Genomic DNA, 22,050 nt, shown 5'->3' on the forward strand with positions numbered 1-22,050 from the left:
ACCCCTGCAGGCCCTGGTATACAAAGGAAATATCTCCTGGATACAACAACCTTTAGAAACCAAAGTGTGTCAGTGAAGGAAGGAAAAGCCAGTCTAACCCCTCCCCCCGCTCAACACACACACTTTAAAGTGGGAGACACTGAACCTGGAGAATATAAGACTCACAAGGAAGTTCCAGCAGCTCCCTGTGTACACAATAGCCTCGACTCTTTCAGAATTATATTTTAAACTATTTGTAAACTAAACTAGTTCTAAGTTCCCACATTTCCATGTGATACGGAGGCTGCCCTAATCAGATTCCTCTATCCTTATTTAGCCAAGGGAGAAGGCGATGTGCAGAACAAAGAAGAGGAGGTGTATAATGGGGGAACCCACAAGTCAAATTCCTTTTATAAAAACAAGTTACATTATGAGGAAAGCCTATGCATCATTACCATTTCATCCAATTTAATCTCATTAGACTGAAAACTCTACCAGGGTATCTAGATTAGGAGATGCGACCAGGGCTGCAGGTTTTACTTGTTCAACAAGATGTAAAAACTCACACTCTTAAAAGCGGTGAACTCTGGGGGCGGTCTTGTCCATCTGCCCATGCCCACAACTTGTATGTCAGTGGCAAACAGAGGTTACTCTCATTGATAGTAATAATGATTAATTGAGTTTTTGCTATGCACTGGGCTTTGTGTTAAGAACTTGATTTGCACAATCTCACGAATCCTTGATCCTTATACCACACGATGCCATAGGTACAGCTACATTTTTTAAAATGGTGAAACGGAGGCACCAAGCGCCAAAAAGTAGAGTTAACTTGCCACAGGTCACAGACATAACGACAGAAGAGCTAGTATTTGAACACTGAGCACTCAACACCCAGAATTCTTGTTGCTGTTCTCAATGAAGCCCCGCAGTCTTTGGGAAACACCCGAGATCGTTCAGTTTCAGCTGGTGACTAACGTGGTGTCAGACCTCATTCACGCACGTTGCCCCTATAACGGGGCGGGAGGAAGATTTCCCTTAAGTTGAAGAAAGCTGTAAATAGAGTTTCTTATTTTACTTTTGGTGGAGAATATGTGATGAAAAGGGGAGAACGCCTTTTAACATTTCCTGTCGTGGTTTTTCTTTTCTTTTTTTTTCTTTAAAGATATTTCCCCTTCCGGTTCTCCAAATTGTCACAAAACATTTGCGTAACGACCTGGTGCTGACACGCTTAGATGGAACTCTAAGGACAACTTGGATGAAGGTCAACTTTTAAGTAATGAAAAGCGTCCAGGAGACGCAGGCTCCTCGGTAAACACGGCCGCGTAGCGAGACGTCCAACGCCCGCGTGCAAACCGCCCCGGGGCGCGCCCACCCGAGCTCCGCAGGCTCTCCGACCAGACCAAGGTTTGGGGAAAAGTCTGGAGAGCACATGTCGCTCCTCTCCCTCCCGGTTCAGGGCCAGGTGAGGAGAGAAGGAAAGGCGAGCAAGGCCCCGTCGGGATACGCGGTGACGACCCTTCTGGTCGCCCCAATTAAGCGCAGAGAACGCGGGGGGCGCAGAGCTCCTCGGCGCAGGGCAAAGGGAGAGGAGGCAGGGGGAATCCCGCCCTCAGCTCCCCTCCCCCGGCAGGATCGGCGCGCCCCTCCCCCGCAGGAAACGTGCCCGCCTGCCCCCGCCCCCCCTCACTACCTCCGGGGCATTTGGGTTGTAAAATCCCACCGAGTGGGACGGACTCTGCGGCGGGGCGGGGCGGGGCGCGGCGGGGCGCGGCGAGGCACTGACCAGGTCCTGGCCACCCCCTCCCCCGCACCCAACCGCCTCTCCGCGCACTCTCCCTGCCCCTTCTCCAGCCTTGCGGTGCGATCACATCACCCCTCCCCCAGGCCCCCCCTGGGCTTCAGCACTCCCACCCCCGCCAAACCCCGCCAAACCCCGCCAAACCCCGCCAAACCCCGCGCCGGCTGGCCTATCTCGCGCTCCGGGGTGATCTCCCCAGTCTAGACCCCCGAAGCCCGGGCTACAGGGCGGAGCCACCACGGCGGCAGCCCCGCCCGTCGATTTCTTGGACTCCCCTGGCCCCCTGAACATCTGGGTGTGCGGGGGTTAGCGTCCCATCTGTGGCTCCCGGGCAGCCAGATGTGCGCGCTCCTCCCTCCGCCCTGGCCTGGAGGCCGGCGGGTCTGAGCGGGCGCGTGGGAGGGGCTGGGCGGTCTCCCCGGGAGCCGGCTTCAGCGCGGGCGGAACCTCAGCCCCCAGGGCGCCCCGCCTCGGCCTCCCAGCGCTCCGGGACGCCCCGCCCAGACGAAAAGTTTCCAGCCCAGCCCCGGCCCCGCGGCCCCACAGCCCGAGGAACCTCTCAAACCAGCAGGGAAAAGAGAGCAAGGGCTGGGGGACTCCCCTATGTTATGACCGGGCGACCCGCGTCCTGGCCGTGGGATCCCACGGGTGCAGCCGGCAAACCCCGTGTGTGCGGTTGTATTTGGGGCTTGCCCTGAAGTGCTCTTTGACCGGTTACGGATTCCTTTTTTTTTTTTTTTTTTGAAGTTGGAGGTCGTATTCCAACCGGTACAGGCAGTTCAGGACGGGAGGAAAGCCAAGCGAACCCTGTGACTCAACCCCCTTGGAATGTGCCTGGAATCGTAATGGGGACTTGAAAGGTTTTTATGGCCGCGGTGGGGGGAGACGAGGCTCCTGCGCCTGCACTTGGCGGCCGGCCGAGGGGGGCAGTGTTGCCTTTTTCAGTGCTGCCGCGCGGGCAAGCCGTGGACAAAAATAGTCGGAGCATCTGGTTTAAATCAACCAAAAAGCACTTCTATCAGCTTAACCCACGCCCCGCGGAACTGACAGAACAGGACAAGCCAGATATATGCACAGTACCCCTTTAACACTCCTGCATGAGCTAGCCCCAATCCCATTTTACCGCCGGCATTTCCAAGCGTCCTAACGTACAACTGCCGTTACTTTATATATGTTGCAAATTAAACTTCCTTTTCTGAGGCTGTGTGTGGGCTTGTTGCTCGAGCATTTGCATTTGCAAGCAACGCTCTGAATATGTTATCCTTTTTGAAAAAATGGATGTTGAAGCGAGAAGCTCTAGAATAGGTTTATTTTTTTTTTAAAGTGAGGCTAACATATGGACTGCTTATACTATTAAATATATAGTCGCATTTCCCTCCCTTAACGCCCTACTCAGAATTCCAAAGGCAAGTTGGAACAAAAGGAAAACGTGTCTTAGTGTAAAGAGAGAACTTGTGCCAAGAATTACAGTCACAGGGTAAATAACCTTGTTTTCTCCTTCATCCGTGGCCGCTACCAAACCCCGCTCTTGGAAGGTGGCCAACCGTCTGTCTGGTGGAGGGTGCTGCTAATTAGAGAGAGCCCATAAACCTCCCTGTCGAAGAGGGCATATGACCTTCCTTTCGAGTCTAAACAATAAAGCTGGCGAAGTGCAGGCTGCACTTCACGCTGGCTGCCCTGCGGATTCCCTAAATAGGAACAGGATGAAGGCCAGGCTTTAGAGGTTACCATAGCTCTGCTCTCACACTTTGAGGAATGGGTCACTCGGCTTCCCAGTATAACTTGTTTCAATTACTCTATACAGTCTTTTTAGAGGAGAGCAGCTCGCAGAGAGGACTCATTGTCTAACCTAAATGAGGAAGCAATTACTTGCTGCAGTCCAACTTGCTTTGAGACTGTCGGGTCAAATATCAACCAGATCTCCTGTAACTGGACTTTGCACTTTGGAAGATACATCTTTTTTTTTTTCTGACCATTTTATTTCCCCCTGCTTTTCTGGAACTCTTTATTTTCTATTAAGGTTACAAAGTTGTCATTCCCTCCCCCTCTTCAGCCTTCAAAGCTTTTGTTAATTTTAGAATTTGTTACTGCAAGGTAAAGACTACAACCTCTTCTGTACATTGTTTACTGTTACATATTCAAAAATGTATTATTATTTTTTTATAGGCATCGTCTCAGGATATAGCAAAATAGTCCCCCAAGTCTTCCCTTTTTTGTCTAATTTATCTCCCTGGGAGCCCCCTGCAAGTTTTAATTTTACACTGTTGTAAACTATAAATAATCCAGTTCCACTTCCTAGAACATGTGGAAACTGTAGCCCATTATATATCCTAACTGTACTTGCTTTCAACTTAAAAAAGACAATAAAGTCCATCCCCAGTGTAAAAAGGCATTTGGCCCTTTTTGTGTGTTTTTATTAGTTAAGACCCAGTGTGGAGCAACACAGGAGAATTCTTCTTCTTGTCAACAGAGCACATAAAAGGGTTTACGAGGTGTGGTTGAAGAGAGGAAGTCGTGGAGCAAATGTTGGTGGGGAGGTGAGGAAGGAAGGAAAGCACTTCCGGAGAGGATACTCCTCCTGTTGAAGCTACATCCTCTCTTCAAATCTCTATTTATCTTGGCCAGTAATTGATAATGGTCTTTATTTTTCCTATTTTAAAAAGCATCCTTTCCTTACTGAAGTTACTCTTAAAACCAAATCTATTACTAACTACAAATGACTTTAAAAAAGTCACAGTTTAATCTTCTAATAATCAAAATTTTTGTATGTTTGTCTCATTTCTATGTTAGCTGCTTAAGTAGTCTGTGATTGCCAAGATAACCAAGTGTAATGGAATTAACAACGCAGAGTCTAAATCCAAATTGTGGCTGGGTCCCAGGTTAGTCACTATTGAGTCTCGTGTTGTTTTGTACCGTGACATGCTGTACTAGTTTGTAGCCTACGAGCAATAGACTATACCTATAGTCTACGTGTGCAGTAGGCTATACCATCTAGGTTTGTGTATGTGCATTCTACGATGTTCACAAAATGATGAAATTGCCTAAGGAGGCATTTCTTAGAATGTATCCATGTCATTAAGCAGTGCAAGACTGTATACAGCAGGTCCTCCAATAACGTTTTCAACATTGTGTTTTTATAACTTTAATGGGGGGGGGGGCAGTTAATAGATTCTTGGTGAGGCCACGGTCTGTGTGGAGTTGGCAAGTTCTCCCCATGTCTGCATGGGTTCCTCCCACCTCCCAAAGCTGTGCACTTGAGGTTAACTGGCAAGTTTTCCCAGTGGGTGCGGGTGTGAGCGTGCCCTGTGCTGGATGGCCATCTTGTCCAGGGCTGGTTCCCACTTTTCATTGAGCTGCTAGGAGAGGCTCCAGCCACTCATGGCAGGAACTGGAATCAGCGGGTTGAAAAAGACTTATTTTACTTATTACTAATCTTTCTTAAATGTATGCATAGCTCACATTTATTTCAATGTTTAATATTAGAGGTGTTTTGTGTCTTTATTTAGAAGTTTGGTGAGGTTTCTGTGATAAGAAATATGCCATAGAAACTTAACTCTTGTTTCTATCAATTAGCCTATGGTAAAATTCGTGTCTCTCTACATCATTTTGCTTAAAAATCCCAGTTATTAAGAACCTACAGACGGAGTTAAGTGAGGACTTACTGTACACACACCCACATACATCCTATTGGTGCCATTTCTCTGGAGAATTTTGACCAATACAGATACCTACTGTTGACTCTGGCACTACCATGATCTATTGCAGCACACAAGTTTAGCGTATCTGAAATTAGGCCTAACATTACAAAAGGGGGGAGAATATCCATCTATATTTGAAACTTTTTCCCAGTACTCTGAGATAGCATCATGTCAAAACACATAATTCAGCCAAAGGCTCTAACCTGGCTTCATCAACTCCTCTTTCTCTCCTTTTCCAAATTTCAACATTCAACAATGCTTGGAAAAGAGAAAGTTCTCTTCTAAGGATGATATACAAAATCCTCTGTTTCTGTTTTTTACCTCCTTTCCCTTTACAACCTTCTTTTTGTATTTCCCAAAGAAGTACAGACGATAAGAAACTGGTAGTTCTATGGGACTAAATGTTAAAAGTTACCTTGAAAATTTTGCAAGGCTACAAAAAATGTAGTAAGGTTTCAAGAAATTCTGCCTTAAGTAAAAGTAGTGCTCTGAGCACTGGCTGGTGTGACTCAGCTGGTTGCACCCAAAGTTACCGCTTTGATTCCAGGTTGGCCATGTGAGAGGCAACAGATCAGTTTCTTTCTCACATGAAGTTTCTTTCCCTCTTCCTGCCTCTGTCTAAATGATCAATTAAAAAAAAAAAACCACCCTTCTAACAACAACAAAAAAAGTAATGCCCTGAGTACTTCAGATGAGAGATGATGATGGCTTAAAATAGGGCAGTTGAAGGAGAAGCAAATGTAATGGTCAAATTCAGGATATAGTTTGAAGAGAGTCAGAAGGATTTACTAATGTATTAATGTAAGAGATGAGGCAAAGAAGAGATCCAAGGAGTAAAAGAAGGGAAACAGAGCGCTGTAAGAGAAACCAAATAAATTGTTCAGTAACCAAGAAGAAATCCCAGCATTAATGATACTAAAAGAATCCAAACATCTGGTAAAGGTAAATTTGTTTTTATTAAAGCAAGACTTATTTTCCTTAAATTGTTATGCTGTCCTACTTGGATATAGGCATTGTGAAGAAACATAACAGAGATACTATATACAGTAGGCACTAAAAGAATATATATTTTTAAAAGTATGTTTTTATTGATTTCAGAGAGAAGGAAAGGGGGAGAGATATAGGAACATCAATGATGAGAAGAATCATTGATCAGCTGCCTCATGCACGCCCCCTACTGGGGATAGAGCCTGAAACCTGGGCGTGGACCCTGACCAGGAATCAAACTGTGACCTCCTGGTTCACAGGTCGATGCTCAACCAAGCCACACTGGCCGGGCTCAAAAAATATTTTTGAATGGAAAAGAAAACTGTTGCTAATCTGATTTGTACATATGCCAAGCACCATACTTTGCTTTTTCTTTCTTCCTCCTCTTGCCCTTAGTCTGGAATTGCCAGGCCATCGAAGGGTAAATGTGACTTTCCTGCTTTTGTTGAGCAGTCTTTTAGTGTCCTCTACTTTTAGTATCCTATACTTAAAGTTATCAGTCTTGTGCTTTAAAATTTCAATTCGAAGCATTATCTTATAAAAAGCAATTTAAAAAAGATTATCAGAACCAGACCATAAGGAGAGCGTTTCAAGGCTAGAATATTGATAGGTAGATAAAAGGGCAGAATGTTTTTCAGGGAACAATGAATCAGTCTCTGACATGCTTTTTGTTCTATGAATCTCTTTCTCAAGAACAGTGAGCCACTTTAAAGGGAGAAAAAAAACACTGGGGAAAAATGTCATAGTTCATATATGCATGTGCTCTTTAAAATTCTTATTTACATTTCTAACTTCTTTGGATCATCACAAGGATATACCTCCTAATAAAAATTAAACTATAACTCCAGTTGAAACACTTTAGCACACATTATATACCATAATGAAGTAACACAAAGGAACTTTTAAACATAGGATTTCCCTCTAAAGTTTAAATGTGAAGCAAACAGACGTAACCCCAGAACATTCCCAGGATACGTAAAACTGAATTTTGTGTTATATTCTATGTCTGAGACATCTAGCCAATACAAATTGATGGCTAGGGTTTCTTTACTAATTGTTTTTTCCTATCTTCTCTTTACAACATTCAAATTTAATAATTCAGTATTTCTTTTAATCCCATGGATGAACATTCCAGAATGTATATGATTTTCATAATTTTCTCTGTGATTTATAATCTTAAATGTGTGCATATGTTGTCTATTATTCAATCAAATCATACTTAATAATAATCAATTCATGTAACTCAACATATGTACTGTGACAAGAAAAAAGCAACAAATCGTCACTAATAAAATGAGTTTATTTTATATTACAGTTTTCAAAAACCACATTTGTAAAATTACCCCTATATTAGGCCTAAAAGGTAGCCTTTACAAAGAGTTTGCAAAACTACTTTCTCTTAACTATTAAAGTACATAGATTTAAAAGGTTTTAGAAGAAAAAAAATGTTAATCCAATGGTAAACATTTAAAGAATTCTTACACATTAAATCTGTAGGATACCTTAGCTTAGAAGGTTATATCTTAAAAAACATTTAGAGAAAAAATGTCTTTCCCTTTCAGAAAACTTTACTCTTAAATGATATTTATTAAGAAATGTACACTGTGTACCATACTAACAATGATCTTCCCGAATTTTACTACTAGCTTAAATTAGTAGTAGTGAATTACTAATTACTTATTAATTACTAATTAACTAATTACTTAGCTTGCAAGTCAATCAGCCCATATGAGAGAAAACAGGAAATTGCTTTCTAATACATATTGACTCCTTAATTCTCCTGATAAAATCAAAATAAAAATTTAGTCTATTACAATTAAACACACAGATTGTTGATATTAAAGGTAAGATGGTATTGTATTATTTTGAATAACACAAAAGTTCAAGCATTCCAGAAGCATAAACTGTTATTTCAAAAGAAAACAAAAGGAAGAAAAGTGTATTTGTCTAACCACTGTCTTACAGAAATTTAGAATATTTACATCCTTTATAACACTGTAGAAATCTTTGGTGGTGACATATGGATTAAGTTCCCTGAAAACACTTTAATAATTTTGTTCCATCAATCTGTGTAGTCAAGTATTCATAATTAGTAATGCTGGCAGTATCATTTTCTAGCCAAATCCACATACATATAGTGAAGTGTGTGGAGAAAATCTTATGCAGGTTATAGGCAGGTTTATATAATTACTTAGCAAGTAGGCTTATTTCTGGCTCATTTTTTATACCAGAAAAAATACAATAAACTAAAGAACAGATCAATTCTTACTTCCAAACAAACTCTGGAAATAGTTAATATTAATGAACAAGTTGAATGCATATATGATAAAATGGCTACAATTTCTGGATAAACGTTAACAGCTACCAAAATAGTGCCCTAAATAGGCTTGTGCAGCATGTGATGCCCATTCACACCAGGTGGTAGTGGTGGGGAAGCAGGGCACTGTGGTCCAGGGATAAATTTACCTCTTCTAAAAGCAGTGGACTTAAAAGCAGAGAAACAAAAGTGTCCTGCTCAACCTTGAAAGAAACTAAAATGTAGAAGCTTATTATACAAGGTTTAAAGGAAAGGGCATGCTAAAACACGTAAGAGAAAAGAAGCGCCCTGGCCGGTGTGGCTCAGCGGTAGAGTGTTGGCCCAAGCACAGAAAGGTGGAGGGTTTGATTCCCGACCAAGGGCATATGTACCTGGGTTGTAGGTTTGTTCCTTTGTGTGCGGGAGGCAACCAATCCATGTGTCTCTCTCAAATTGATGTTTTGTTCTCTCTCTCCTCCTCTCACCCTTCTACTCTCTTAAAAAAAAAAAAAGGTGAAAAGAAGCAAAATTTAAGAAAAGGAGAGGAAGGAAATGACAGGACAGCAAAATTACATCACTGTATATAAGGACGTACCAGTACAGTAGAAATACACCAGAGGAAGCATTGTAAGTGTGAAGAGAGACAATTAAACAGAAGGACTTACATTACCTCTTTGAAACTGGTGTTGTCTTTGATTAAACGTTTTGATTCTAGAAGAGTAAAGGGATACATAATTCCTCCAGTTTAGAAAAGTATGAATTTACCATGATTAAAGAATAGGTAAAATAGTGAAATTATATTTGAAAATGATAAAAGGGTACAAATCAGCCCCAATAAATAATATTTTTGATACAGTGTCCTTTACATGACCTTGTCAGATAATTTGAGATGACACTACCTTTGCACATGAAAGCAAGGTGTAGCATTTATATTGATAAGTCTAGGACTCTGCAAATATAAATACAACTCTCTTTCAAGAGTTTTCATCAGAATTCATAGGAATTTTGAACACAAATTAAAGTTTTTCCAGAAACTAAGAGGCAAAAAATTAGTCAAGGTAAAGTAGATGAAAATACTCATAGAAATAAACTTTAGGAGAAAAGACGTTGAATGAATTTTTACTTGGTGTTATGTATCAAGAAAGTGAGATAATCTAGAAAAAATGCATATTTTAATATATATTTTTAAAAACATGTTTTTATTGATTTCAGAGAGAGGAAGGGAGAGGGAAAGAGAGAGATAGAAACATCAATGATGACCTCCTAGTTCATGGGTCAACACTCAACCACTGAGCCACACCAGTGGGCTAGAAAATATTTTAAGACTTGTATCAAGAGAAGTGTCTGAATTATACTAAGGTACTCCTGAGTAAACATTCCGTTCTCTGCCAACACTCTGAGGAGGTCCTGAATATACACTGTCCAGCTGGCTTCATTTCTTAAAAGGTAGAAAAGTCAAAGATCTTACAAATCTCTTTGTTTTTTTCTTTTGGACAAACAAGTAGAATCGTCAAGTAAATTACCTGAACAAGTATAATTGTACAAATTTCATTACTGATCACTAAAACCATCACCAGAAATATACTGACTTAGAGTTCATAATGCATAGCTATGAATGCAAGCTAAAAATGCCTCACAGTCCAGTAACTCAAAAATAGCTTGGATTAAAAAAATGATATTTTCTAATATCTATTCTAATACACGAGATTAATGACATCTATATTTTGCATTGGCAACTATCTTCAGGAAACTATATCAGCCAGAAAAGAAGTGATTCAAGTGATTCTAGATAATGCCAGATTTATTAATCAGAAGCACATAGAAGTGCCAAGATTGTGAATGGATTGGCTAGATATTTTCATTAGTTAGAAGAAACCTAAGTGCTATACTGGTCTCTGACTCTATTTCATAAAAGTTACTACTTTTAAAATCTGAGAATGTAACCAGTGTTAATAAAAAAACATGCTGAGTTCAACTACAATGTACAGCTAAAAACAGAAAACTAATAATTAAGATAATTTCTTATCTGTAAATGAGATAAGAACAATTAGTTATAGTTTTCTACTAATAAAATCAAGCAAATTTAACAAATGAAACCCACAGGAAAAAAGATGACATCATTTAAGGCATAAATTTGACATAACAGAATCCAACAAGTAATAGTGTCAGTAAAACTTAAAATGTACAGTCATAAAAAAAGTAAACAATTTTCAAGTGTGCAAAACTAGTCAGGAATAAAAGTGCTATGTGGATACCTGGTTTTCAAATATTTGTTTTTGAAAACTTTCAGTTGATGGTGGAAAAACTATAAAGTGTTTTAAAAAAGTAAAAATTGTAAAGAATATATAAAACATACTTTATCTCACATTATGCCCTTGTGCTATCACTGCTGGATCAGAGGCCTATTTAATGACTATCCTCATGTGATAGCTATAACATAAATGGAGGTAAACAATACAATACCACAAAGGCCGATGGATCCTGAACCATAAAATGACTCTTTTCAAGTGTACTGGGTTTGTGTTTCCTCTTATATCCCAGGCACTTGATGTTGTTGATGAATTTGAAAACAGATTAACACAATTTTCTATGCTTTCTGATATATATATTTCATAACTACCTTTAGTAGTCAACATTTGAAGGTAATTGTTAAAGAAATAAAAATTATTTAAATTAACAAAAGTAAACCCTACCACCGCCACAATCTAAAGGATTACTTTAATGTGTAAATCCTGAACATAATGTTAGGGAAAAAAGTTGATGCATTAGCATAATTTGTCTTGGGATACTTGAAGCGCACATGACTAAAAATACACCTGTGGTCTCTTCTTCACTTTATATTTTAGTGACCCATACCGCACCTGAAGAGAGAGATGTGTTATTATTACAAATTAGATGGTTACTTTTTGAAATGATGTAAGATTTAATAGTTCATAATCATCATAAGAATTTTTTAACTTTTCTGAAATAAAGAATCAATTATCCTGTAAGTGTGTATGCAAAAGACAACACTATTTATATTCTAAAAAATGTAGTTGGTTCTACGTTGAATATATGCTGCAGATTATTATCGCTAATAATGAAAACAATAACTGTTATTATTTATGCTTTGCTTGGTACATTGCTCATAGTAACCTGAGGTCATTCCCTGGAATCCTCCATTGCTTTCTGGGCACATAGACAATATATAATTATAAACTTTTACTCTTTAATCCTCATGTAGGGTTGCTGGTTCAAAACAGATCTATGTAGTTAATCTTGTTAACGGCTTTCTTTGCTTATGTGTAGAGCTGGTACTGGGTATTTACGACAACCATATCATTCCCTATCTGAGAATGCCATTTTCTATGTGTAGTGGAAGACTAGCAATTTCTAAATTTCCAGAGATCCTACTATATCTGATCTGAATAAAGAATTTAAAAAATAACTGGCTCTACCATCCCAATCCTTCACTTATGGATCATTAACATCCTGAATGATAATGCAACAGGGAAATCCTTTCATATTAATCATTAGGAAAACAACTCTATAATTGACTAACCTCTTTGCGGACTTTCATGGTTTTCACAGATTTCATGCTTTGTGATCTTCGAAGCCCTTTGTGTGTTAACATCTCATCATCTGAAAAGGGCCCATCCGCTTCTTCATCTGTTTTCTCATCTCCGTCTTTCAGTGGAATTCCATAACCTAAGGGAGTTGTCGAAACCAGCATTTTTTGGTAAAAGCATACCAGTCAGTACCACCTCTTAACTGCAGTTCTCCGCATGGCCTGCATTTGTCCGGTTACTCCTCCCCTTCCTCATCTGGAATGTGCTCCCGACTCCTCAGCATTAATCTGTGCCTACTGCACTATTCTACATGAAGCTCACACTCATTTCTTCCAGAAAGTTTTCCCTGACCATTCTTTTTTACTATGCTTTTTTCAGAATAAATAAAAATAATTATTTTTGAGTAGGTAACACATTTATCTTGTTAAAAAAAATCAAAGAATATAAATAGATATATAGTAAAAAGTCTCTTCCTGCCCTTCCTCCTTTTGATGAATTCTAAATAACCTAAGCAATGGTGTGTTGTAGTCTGTCATTTGTACCTTTGACTTTAATTAGGAACTGAAGGTTTTCCCCATCCTATGTGTCAACCCTTTTGTCAAGACTGGGAATGGTAGGGTGAACTTAAGGAGTCATATAAGACCCAAAGGGGCTAGCATTTTGGGCAAGTGCACTAGGGGCAGGTGATAGAGATGTTGAACCAACACTGTTGTAGCTGCTGAGATAAAACCCAACCAGACAGGAAAAAATGCCACAGGCTATGATGACAGATGTCAAAGAAAAGAGGCAGCATCCGGAAGGGCAGTAAGAGATTGTGGGGATGTGCTAACAGGCTGCTAAGTGTAGCTACAAAGACTTAACATTAGCAAATATGCAAACATCCAGGCAGTCAGGCTGCTTGTTGTCAGGAAGCCTGAGAGCATCCTGATGCTGGGATTCAGGGACAAGAATGTTCCTATTCCTGAAGCAGATGGTCCCAAACTTTAGCAGATTATTATGAGTCACCTGGAGAACTTGTTAGTTAATACCCGGATTGCTGGGCCTGAGGTGGACTGAGAATTACATTTCTAACTAGTTTCCAGGTGATGCCCATGCTACCGGCCTGGGGCCTACACTTTCAGAACCACTGCCTGGATGGAGCAAAGGAGGGGCCCAAGTCTACGGCAACCAGAGTACTAGGTAGGTTATGAAGACAGAGGTGAGTTTACAAGGCCCATTTCAAATTCTCCTACTAAAAAGGAACATAAATACCTAAACCTTACAGTGAGAAATAAGCAGCAGGTTTTTCCAGGATCAGAAGGGGACGAGAGATGGACTGTTTGCGTGTGAAGAAAAAGATACTAAACATTATTAATCTCTCACAGGACATGTGTAAGTTGAGACTCACTAAGTTGTTCATAAGCTTCTTAGTCTGGTAATAAGACAAACATCCTATCTAAGAAAAGGATAATATGCAAATTAACCATCACTCAGTCACAAAGATGGCAGCGCCCAGTCCCCTCAGCCTCACCGGAGTCTCCCAGTCCTGGGGGGGCTGCTGCTGAGAGTGGGCAGTATGAGTGGCCTGGTGGAATGCTTGCTTTGTCGCCGCAGCGACAGAGGGCCTCTGGGCAGCGGGCGCGGAGCTGCCAGGGCGGGACACTTTCTTCGTCGCCGTGGCGACGCCCTGGCCGCGGAGAGCCTCTGGGGGACAGGGGGGCCAGCCCGCAGCCTCTGCAGCCGAGCGCAGGCCCGGAGAGGAGACAGGAGATGGCGGGCCCGCCTCCCACGGAAGCAGCGCGGCTCCCGGTGGTGCACTGCGGTTCCCACTGGCTCCCACGGAAGCGGCGGGCGGCCTACTGCACGCGATATCGCGCAATGGGCTACTAGTCTTCATATATTGAGCTAGTACAATTTCATGCTGCCAGACTTCTAAACTAGAAATTTGGAAGGATTCAGGAGTAGAATCAGTCATTACTGAGGTCAGGATCCTTTGTTTTGCTGCAGCAGTCCAACAAAGTATGTTTTAGGGAGAAGAGAGAGCATTGCAAAGGCACTAAGACATGGGGAAGCAACTGCTTGGAAGAACTGTGAGGAGGCCAGAGTGGCTTGGGGAGGGATGGGTTAGTAGTCCTGGGAAAACGCTCCCAATGCAATATTAGGGGGGGAATGTACATATAGAAGCAAACAAAGGAAAAACATAAAAATGAACTCATTGTACATCTACACAATGGAATACTACACTGCTGTAAAAAAGAAGGAATTCTTACCATTTGCCACAGCATGGATGGAACTGGAGAGCATTATGCTAAGTGAAATAAGCCAGTCAGAGAGAGATAAATATCACATGATCTCACTCATTTGTGGAATATAATAAACAACGTAAACTGATGAACAAAAACAGAACCAGAGTCATAGAAACATAGAATAGACTGTCCAACCTATGAGGGAAGGCAGGGGATGAGGGGGTAAGAGATCAACCAAAGGATTTGTATGCATGCATATGAACATAACCAATGGACACAGACAGGGGTTAGGGGGTGAGGGCATGTGCTGGGGGTGGGGGCGGCTGGAGAGAGGTCAATGGGGGAAAAAGGAGACTTATGTAATACATCCTATATAATAAAGAGGTAATATGCAAATTGACCATCACACCCTCACAAGATGGCTGCCTATGAACAGGCTGGCAGGGGGGTTACCGAGGACGACCAAATGACTAAACAAGCAGGCTGCATGGGGCGACCAGGTTGGGGGGTGGGGGGGCCAGTTGGGGACGACAAGGTCGGCAGCGGGGGCAGTTAGGGGTGACCAGGCCGGCAGAGGGGGGTAGTTGGGGGCGACCAGGCAGGTGAGCAATTAGGAGCCAGAGGTCCAGGATTGTGAGAGGGATGCAAGCTGGGCTGAAGGACACCCCCCCGCCCCGTGCATGAATTTCGTGCACTGGACCTCTAGTTAAACAATAAAGAACTTAAAAAAATAATGAACCCATTGAATCTATTGAAAGTGGACTTTTAGGAGATTTTAAATTCATTTTTCCTTTTTTTTTTTTTTTTTAATAAATTTGCCTTTTTTTCCCCCATTGATTTTTAGAAAGAGTGGAGTGGGATGGGGAGACAGGGAGGGAGGGAGAGAGGGAGTGAGAGAGGGAAAAGAAGAGAGGGAGGGAGAGAAATGTAAGAGAGAAACACTGATTGGTTGCCTCCTGCATGTGCCCTGAATGGGGCTAGGGATCAAACTGCAACCCAGGTATGAGCCCTTGTCTGGGAATCAAAACCATGACCCTTCAGTATTCAGGCTGATACTCTAACCACAGAGGCCAGGGCCAAGTTTTTATTTTAAAAATTGTATTACTTCTATAATTGGAGAGAATAGACCAGAAAAAAATGTTTTTAGGTTGTCATTTCTACATTTTTCTCTATTGCTACTACTTACATAATATTCTGGACCCAATCTAATAAAAATAAGGTAGAACAGAGAATGAGGAATGAAGAGAAAGTCAGAGAGGAAGAATCTGTGACCAGCAAGTTCTCTGAGGCCCCAGATTAAAGCACAAGACTATAGTTCAAAAGACGTGGCCCTTGCTATTTTAATCCCCTCTTCTTTTATACTAGGAATTGGAATTTCATTCAAAAGATGATATAAATCGTATTTCTGTATTTCCTAATTTTACTTTAAAAATCTTATTAGCTTTCTAATTACGGTTTCAGGAAATATGATGACATTTTTTTCTCCCACAAATATTTTAAAAATTCTACGTGGGAGGCAGTGTGTTAAATCATGGTGATAAAATGATGAAAAAGACACAACTATCGTTTTCTACCTTAAAAAACTTACAGTCCAGCCCTAGCCAGTTTGGCTCAGTGGATAGAGCGTCGGACTGCAGACTGAAGGGTCCTGGGTTCAATTCTGGTCAAGGGCACATACCTGGGTTGTGGGCTTGATTCCCAGTAGGGGGCGTGTAGGAGGCAGCTGATCAATGATTCTCATCATTGATGTTTCCATCTTTCTCTCCCTCTCCCTGTCTGAAAGCAATAAAGAAATATATATAAAACAAAACAAAACAAAAAACATTTACAGTCCAAAAGGGGAAATAGACTCTATTGGGCATTAGAACCCTGTAAGAGATGCCACAAATGGAAGAAAAGGACAAGGTGCTGTGGGAGCATACAGTAAGAGAGCTAGCTCAGCCTGGGGGTGGGGGAAGTGGGATGTGAAGGAAGGCTTCTTGTAGGAGGTAGTGAGTAAGCTAAATCCTGAAAGGCTCGTGATTCTATACAGTTAGCACATGATGGAGTGGGAACAGGGCCAAGGAGCTAATATACCACATGCTATTGAGTTTGGATTTCATCAGAGAGCAATGGGGAGCCACTGAAGCATGTTAAGCAGAAGGGTTATATGATTATATTTGGATTCTTTAAAAGATTATTCCTGCACTTTGGAGAAAGGTGAATCAAGATTGAAAACGGGGGAGGGGGGGTTACTGCAGTATGGTAGGTCAGAAATGACAAAGTCCAAGGAGTGAGGACAGCGAAAGCAGCCAACGTTGGGAGGTGAAATAATTAAGTTAGCAACTTAGTAAACCAGTCCCTCCATTCAAAAGAGAGGAGTCAAGCCAAACACCCTCACTAAAATATGCATTTTGTCCCCCTTAATACCTGGAAATGAGTATATATGAAAATTCTGTTGTGAGTGCTAAAAATGATGTTAGTCAATGTTATATGAGTATTTAAAAGTCTTTGGAGGAGGAGAGGGAGACCTGAGATTATGAGAGAAACCCAAATCTGGATGCTGAATTGAGCAGGAACTCAAGGAGTTAGCTGGCTGGGTGGTTTATGGGTCTGCCAAGCCCAGGCAAGGTAGACTGGTGGGATACTGCTGGTGTCATACAAAGGTGATGCTAAGGTTGGCTGCTTTAAATCATCACTCTAGACTGGAGAGAGCCCTCAGTATGGTGCCTTCCATGCCTGTTCCTGTGGAGTGGTGACTGGGGACCAAAGAATGAGGAGCCTGTGTTGCCCACCCCGGGCCCGAGGCTGCAGCTGCTTGGCTGGCTTCAGCCCACAGCTCTGTAACCATTTTAGAAAACTAGTAGAACCTTTGGAAAACTGACCTGGTTTTTATTCGCAGTATGTACATCTTACAGTTGGGGTATTTCAAGTTTTCTCTCCTTAAAATGGTAATAGCCAATACTGATCCAATACTTAGCATGTACCAGGCACAGCTCTAAACAGTTTCCATGTATTAACGTAAGTGTAGAATCACCGGAAGTTTGACCTGAAAGGAGCCTTAGCTATTGTGGTGGAAGGAGCCTGGACACATGTGAGGAGAAATGAGCACTGTGTCTTCTATTAGCTGTGAGACCCAGAGTCATGCCTTTCTCCAGGCCTGCTTTCTTATCTGGTAAGGTGGTGAGAGAGATGAGATGATGAACATGTTTCTATGTCAATGCCACCTCTGAGCCAGCTGCCCGGGGCACTGTGTGAGGTGGGACTGAGCCAGTGTGGGAAAGTGCCACAATCCACTAGCAATGTCTGCCGGCATGGGCACGGGGAGTACACTTGTCACCTATTTGCTACCTTTGACTAAAGCATCTCTAAGGTCCTTCCTGCTCAAATTATTTGAATTCATAGTTTCAGCCCAACTGTCTCACTAAGTGTAGCCTCTTTATAATATATTTTATTGATTTTTTACAGAGAGGAAGAGAGAGGGATAGAGAGCTAGAAACATCGATGAGAGAGAAACATCGATCAGCTGCCTCTTGCACACCCGCTACTGGGGATGTGCCCGCAACCAAGGTACATGCCCTTGACCAGAATCGAACCTGGGACCTTTCAGTCCGCAGGCCGACGCTCTATCCACTGAGCCAAACCGGTTTCGGCAAGTGTAGCCTCTTTATAAATTAAAAAGAGTAATAGCGTGGTGAAGGCCTGGGGTGGGGGGCGGGCCAGAAGGGGTCACGGGGGAAAAAAGGGGACATATGTAATACTTTCAACAATAAAGATTTTTCAAAAAGCTCTAGCTGGTTTGGCTTGGTGGATAGAGCATCAGCCTGCGGATTGAAGGGTCCCGGGTTAGATTCCAGTCAAGGGCACATGTCTGGAGTTGTGGGCTTGATCCCCAGTCAGGGGGCATGCAGGAGGCAGCTGATCAATGATTCTCTTTCATCACTGATGTTTCTATCTCTCCCTCTCCCTTCCTCTCTGAAATAAATAAAAGCATATTACAAGGTTTTTAAAAAAAATACACATCTGCTTAGGAACCTTGGATACCCCATTTCTGTCACTAAGCCTTTAATAAATAATCTCCTTTAAGTCTCAGTTTATTCGTCTACAAAATAAGGATAAAATACTTAACCTGCATAGTCATCTTAAGGATTAAATAAATATGTAAAGCACCCAAAACAAACAAGGAATCTCTTTATGCACTGGTATTGAAACTGAATGTTGAATCACTTGTAACTAATATGGGAGCAGCAGGCTCTTTGCAGAGAAAATATTTCCACCTATCAAAATATGATGTTCTTTCAAGGGATGTGAACAATCATGTTCAAGGCATCCATTTTCTTACAGGAAAGCATTTGGAGGAAGATCTTTTTTCCCCGTGGTGACAACATAAAGATTTGAATAATTTCATCAAAGCAGGAGGACTTCTTTTGATCAGCTAACCTCAAACTGCCTAGAGCAGGCCATGGTGAGTTTGCAAAGGGGACCCACTTTTGCAGATAATTTGAGTTTGCTTGTGTGTACAAACAGAGCTTCTGAGGTAAATGTATTGATCACATGAACCAGTAAAGACTTTGCAATGTGAATGTAATTTTCACACTTAAAAACTAAGCAATTTGTGTGTGGTTGAGGAATTTTGGAAGTAAATAAAATAGGAAAAAATGCATGATAAAAAATGTAGTACTTAATTATTTTCAAAAGGGAAAGTGCTGTTGTTTTATTTCTCATTTTGAGTGAAAAGTTGACTTTTTTAAAAAAATCATTAAAGTTCTATTACTTAGAGCTAAGCACTGTTAACATTTTAGTAATATCCTCCCAGACTCTCTATTATCTATTGTGTATCTACATTATAACACAATATAACATAGCACAATTGGTGCAGGATTATAATACACACAGTTTAGCTGTTATTGTTTATTCCCCCACAATCTGGTTATATTTTCATTTCAGTAAGTATAGACTGACCTTATTATTTTTTCATGGCTAATAAACCACCTTTTTGCTTAAACATTTCTCGTAGGTATTTGGTTTGTTCCAACATTTTGTTACTACAAACAACGAGATGAACACACTTGTACATACATCTCTGAACACTTGTCTGATTATTTCCTTATGGCATATTTCTAGAAGTTTCTTGTTGAGTTAAAGGGATTAAATTTTTATAGTTATTGCCAGACTGCCATCCAAAAGGATTATTCCACTTCAAACTCTCATAAAAAGTATATGAGAGTGTCTGTTTCCTAGCATGCTTGCTGTGGTGGTTTTAGCACACGTCCACAGATTCTGGCACTTTTCTCTTGGGACACTGGCTCTGCCAGCCCCAGCTGCTGTTTGACTATAGATGCACAAGACCCTGAACAAAAACTGCCTTGTTGAGCCCAGTCACCCCCCCTAGACTATGAACAATATAAATGACCATGGTTGTTTTTTTTTTAATTACTATTTGGTGCTCAGCCCATGTGGCTCAGTGACTGAGTGTTGACCTATGAACCCGGAGGTCACAGTTCAATTCCCAGTCAGGGCACATGCCTGGGTTGCAGCTCAATCCCACAGTGTGGGGCCCACAGGTGGCAGCCAATCAATGATTCTCTCTCATCATTGATGTTTCTATCTCTCTCTCCCTCTCCCTTCCTCTCTGAAATCAATAAAAAAATATATATATATTTTAAATCACTATTTGGAAGCGATTTATTATTACACAGCAACACACAACTAGAATAGTTACAACACAGAAGACTATTAATTAAAACTTTTTGCCAATCTGGTAAGCAAAAATTACTATTTGAGGCTAAATATCCTTTTCATGTATTAATTGGTCAGCTGTGTTCTTTGATAAAGTTGCCAATAATTGGCTTGTAAGGGTTCTTCTCTTCCCCTGCCCCCTTCCCCCAATCTGGTAGAAAAATCTCTCAAACTTTTCCCTTATGTTTTCTGGTTTCAGTGTCATGCTTAAGAAGCTTGATATATCCTAGGGGTATCAAAATATACATAGGAATATCCTAGTATATTACTTAATTTCTTACATTTCAGTCTTAATCTTTTCAGAATTTATTTTGATCAAAGGTTTGAGGTAGAGGTATAACTTCATTCCCTCTTCCACCTTCTAAGCCTATCAGTTATCCTAACACCACTTTTTAATCTGCCTTTCTCACACCAATCTGAAAAGCCACCTTTCTCATTTGATAAACTTCCATGTATATCCAGACTTGTATCTCTCCCGATTGTCTATTACTATCTTCTCTTCCCTGATTCCTCTCCTGGAACTATACTACTTTATTAGAAATATTGTCAAGAGAGGAAGTTTTGGTTAATTTTTTTCCTTAGGGAAGAAAAATCATCATATACACTATTTTGTAGGAAAGTTGGGCAAGTAATGCATATTAAAATTTTAATCTCATCACCAAACAAGTACTTTTTTAGCACTGCTACCATTTACTTTTCATATTTTTATAAATCTTCAGTTAGTTCAACTTCATGGTTTGAACTTGAATAAAAAAACTAAATAGCACCTCACTATCTTAAAATATTTTAGTCACACCATTTTAAATTTAATAGATGAATACCATAAAAATAGTGCTAAGGATTTTCCTATATATAATCCCATTTTTATTTAAAGAATTGGATATAATTCTTTACTAATTCTAAGATAAAATTATGAATAAATTGCTGATAAAAGTCTCAGAGAATTGGTCCAAATCAGCTAAATAATACAGCAGACCCCATAATTAAAATCGGGCCCTAACCGGTTTGGCTCCGTGGATAGACCAGGGTCCTGGGTTCGATTCTGGTCAAGGGCATGTATCTTGGTTGAAAACTCCTCCCCGGTCCAGGCCCTGGTCGGGGCTCATACAGGAGGCAACCAATCGATATGTTTCTCTTACATGGATGTTTATCTCTGTCTTTTCCTCTCTCTAAAAATCAATGGAAAAATGTCCTTGGGTGAGGATGATTAACAACAACAACAAAAAAATCAGCATGTCTAATTTTTAGGGGCATATTAAGAAAAAGCCTATATTGGAAACGACTTTTACATTATTTATGTATTAAGAATGATGGTTCAAAGTTCAATGGTTCCTCACTCTTAAAGATATTACAACCTTAATCAATGGCCAAACCTAATTACTATCTCTCAGATATTAGTCACCAACTTTGTAAAGTTATTCATTCTAAGAACTCAGAAGAAAGTTCACTATTTTCCTCTGTAAGAAGAGATAGTTATTTTATTTTCAAACCAGTTTAATTATTTTTAAAATATTTATTTATTTTAGACAGAAAGGAAGGGAGAGTGAGGGGGGAAAGCAAAGGGGAGAGAGAGAGAGAGAGAGAGAGAGAGAGAGAGAGAGAGAGAGAGAGAGAAAGAAACATCGATTTGTCGTTCCACTTATTTTTGCACTAGGTTGATTCTTGTATGTGCCCTGACCGGCGATTGAACCCACAATCATGGCATATTGGAACGATGATCTAACCAACTGGCCAGAGCCAAATTGGTTTCAATTATAAAGGATAATTTTTAATCTTCCTCAAAAGAAATCTCCTAAAAAAA

General features: G+C 40.8%; 1 protein-coding gene across 1 annotated transcript in view; it reads right to left on the reverse strand.

Annotated features, from left to right (window-relative positions):
• Positions 1-7,743: 7,743 nt before the first annotated feature.
• REEP3 (receptor accessory protein 3) overlaps positions 7,744-22,050 on the reverse strand; it is an 83,663-nt gene continuing 69,356 nt past the window's right edge. Inside the window, exons 7-8 of the mRNA XM_054729263.1 lie at positions 12,300-12,445; positions 7,744-11,619 (exon numbers count right to left, since the gene is read on the reverse strand). Of these exons, the coding sequence (XP_054585238.1) occupies positions 11,563-11,619; positions 12,300-12,445 (203 nt within the window). The 3' untranslated portion in view covers positions 7,744-11,562. The remainder of the gene's footprint in view (positions 11,620-12,299; positions 12,446-22,050) is intronic.

Source organism: Eptesicus fuscus, chromosome 17 (assembly GCF_027574615.1).
Source record: "Eptesicus fuscus isolate TK198812 chromosome 17, DD_ASM_mEF_20220401, whole genome shotgun sequence".
Lineage (NCBI taxonomy): Eukaryota > Metazoa > Chordata > Mammalia > Chiroptera > Vespertilionidae > Eptesicus > Eptesicus fuscus.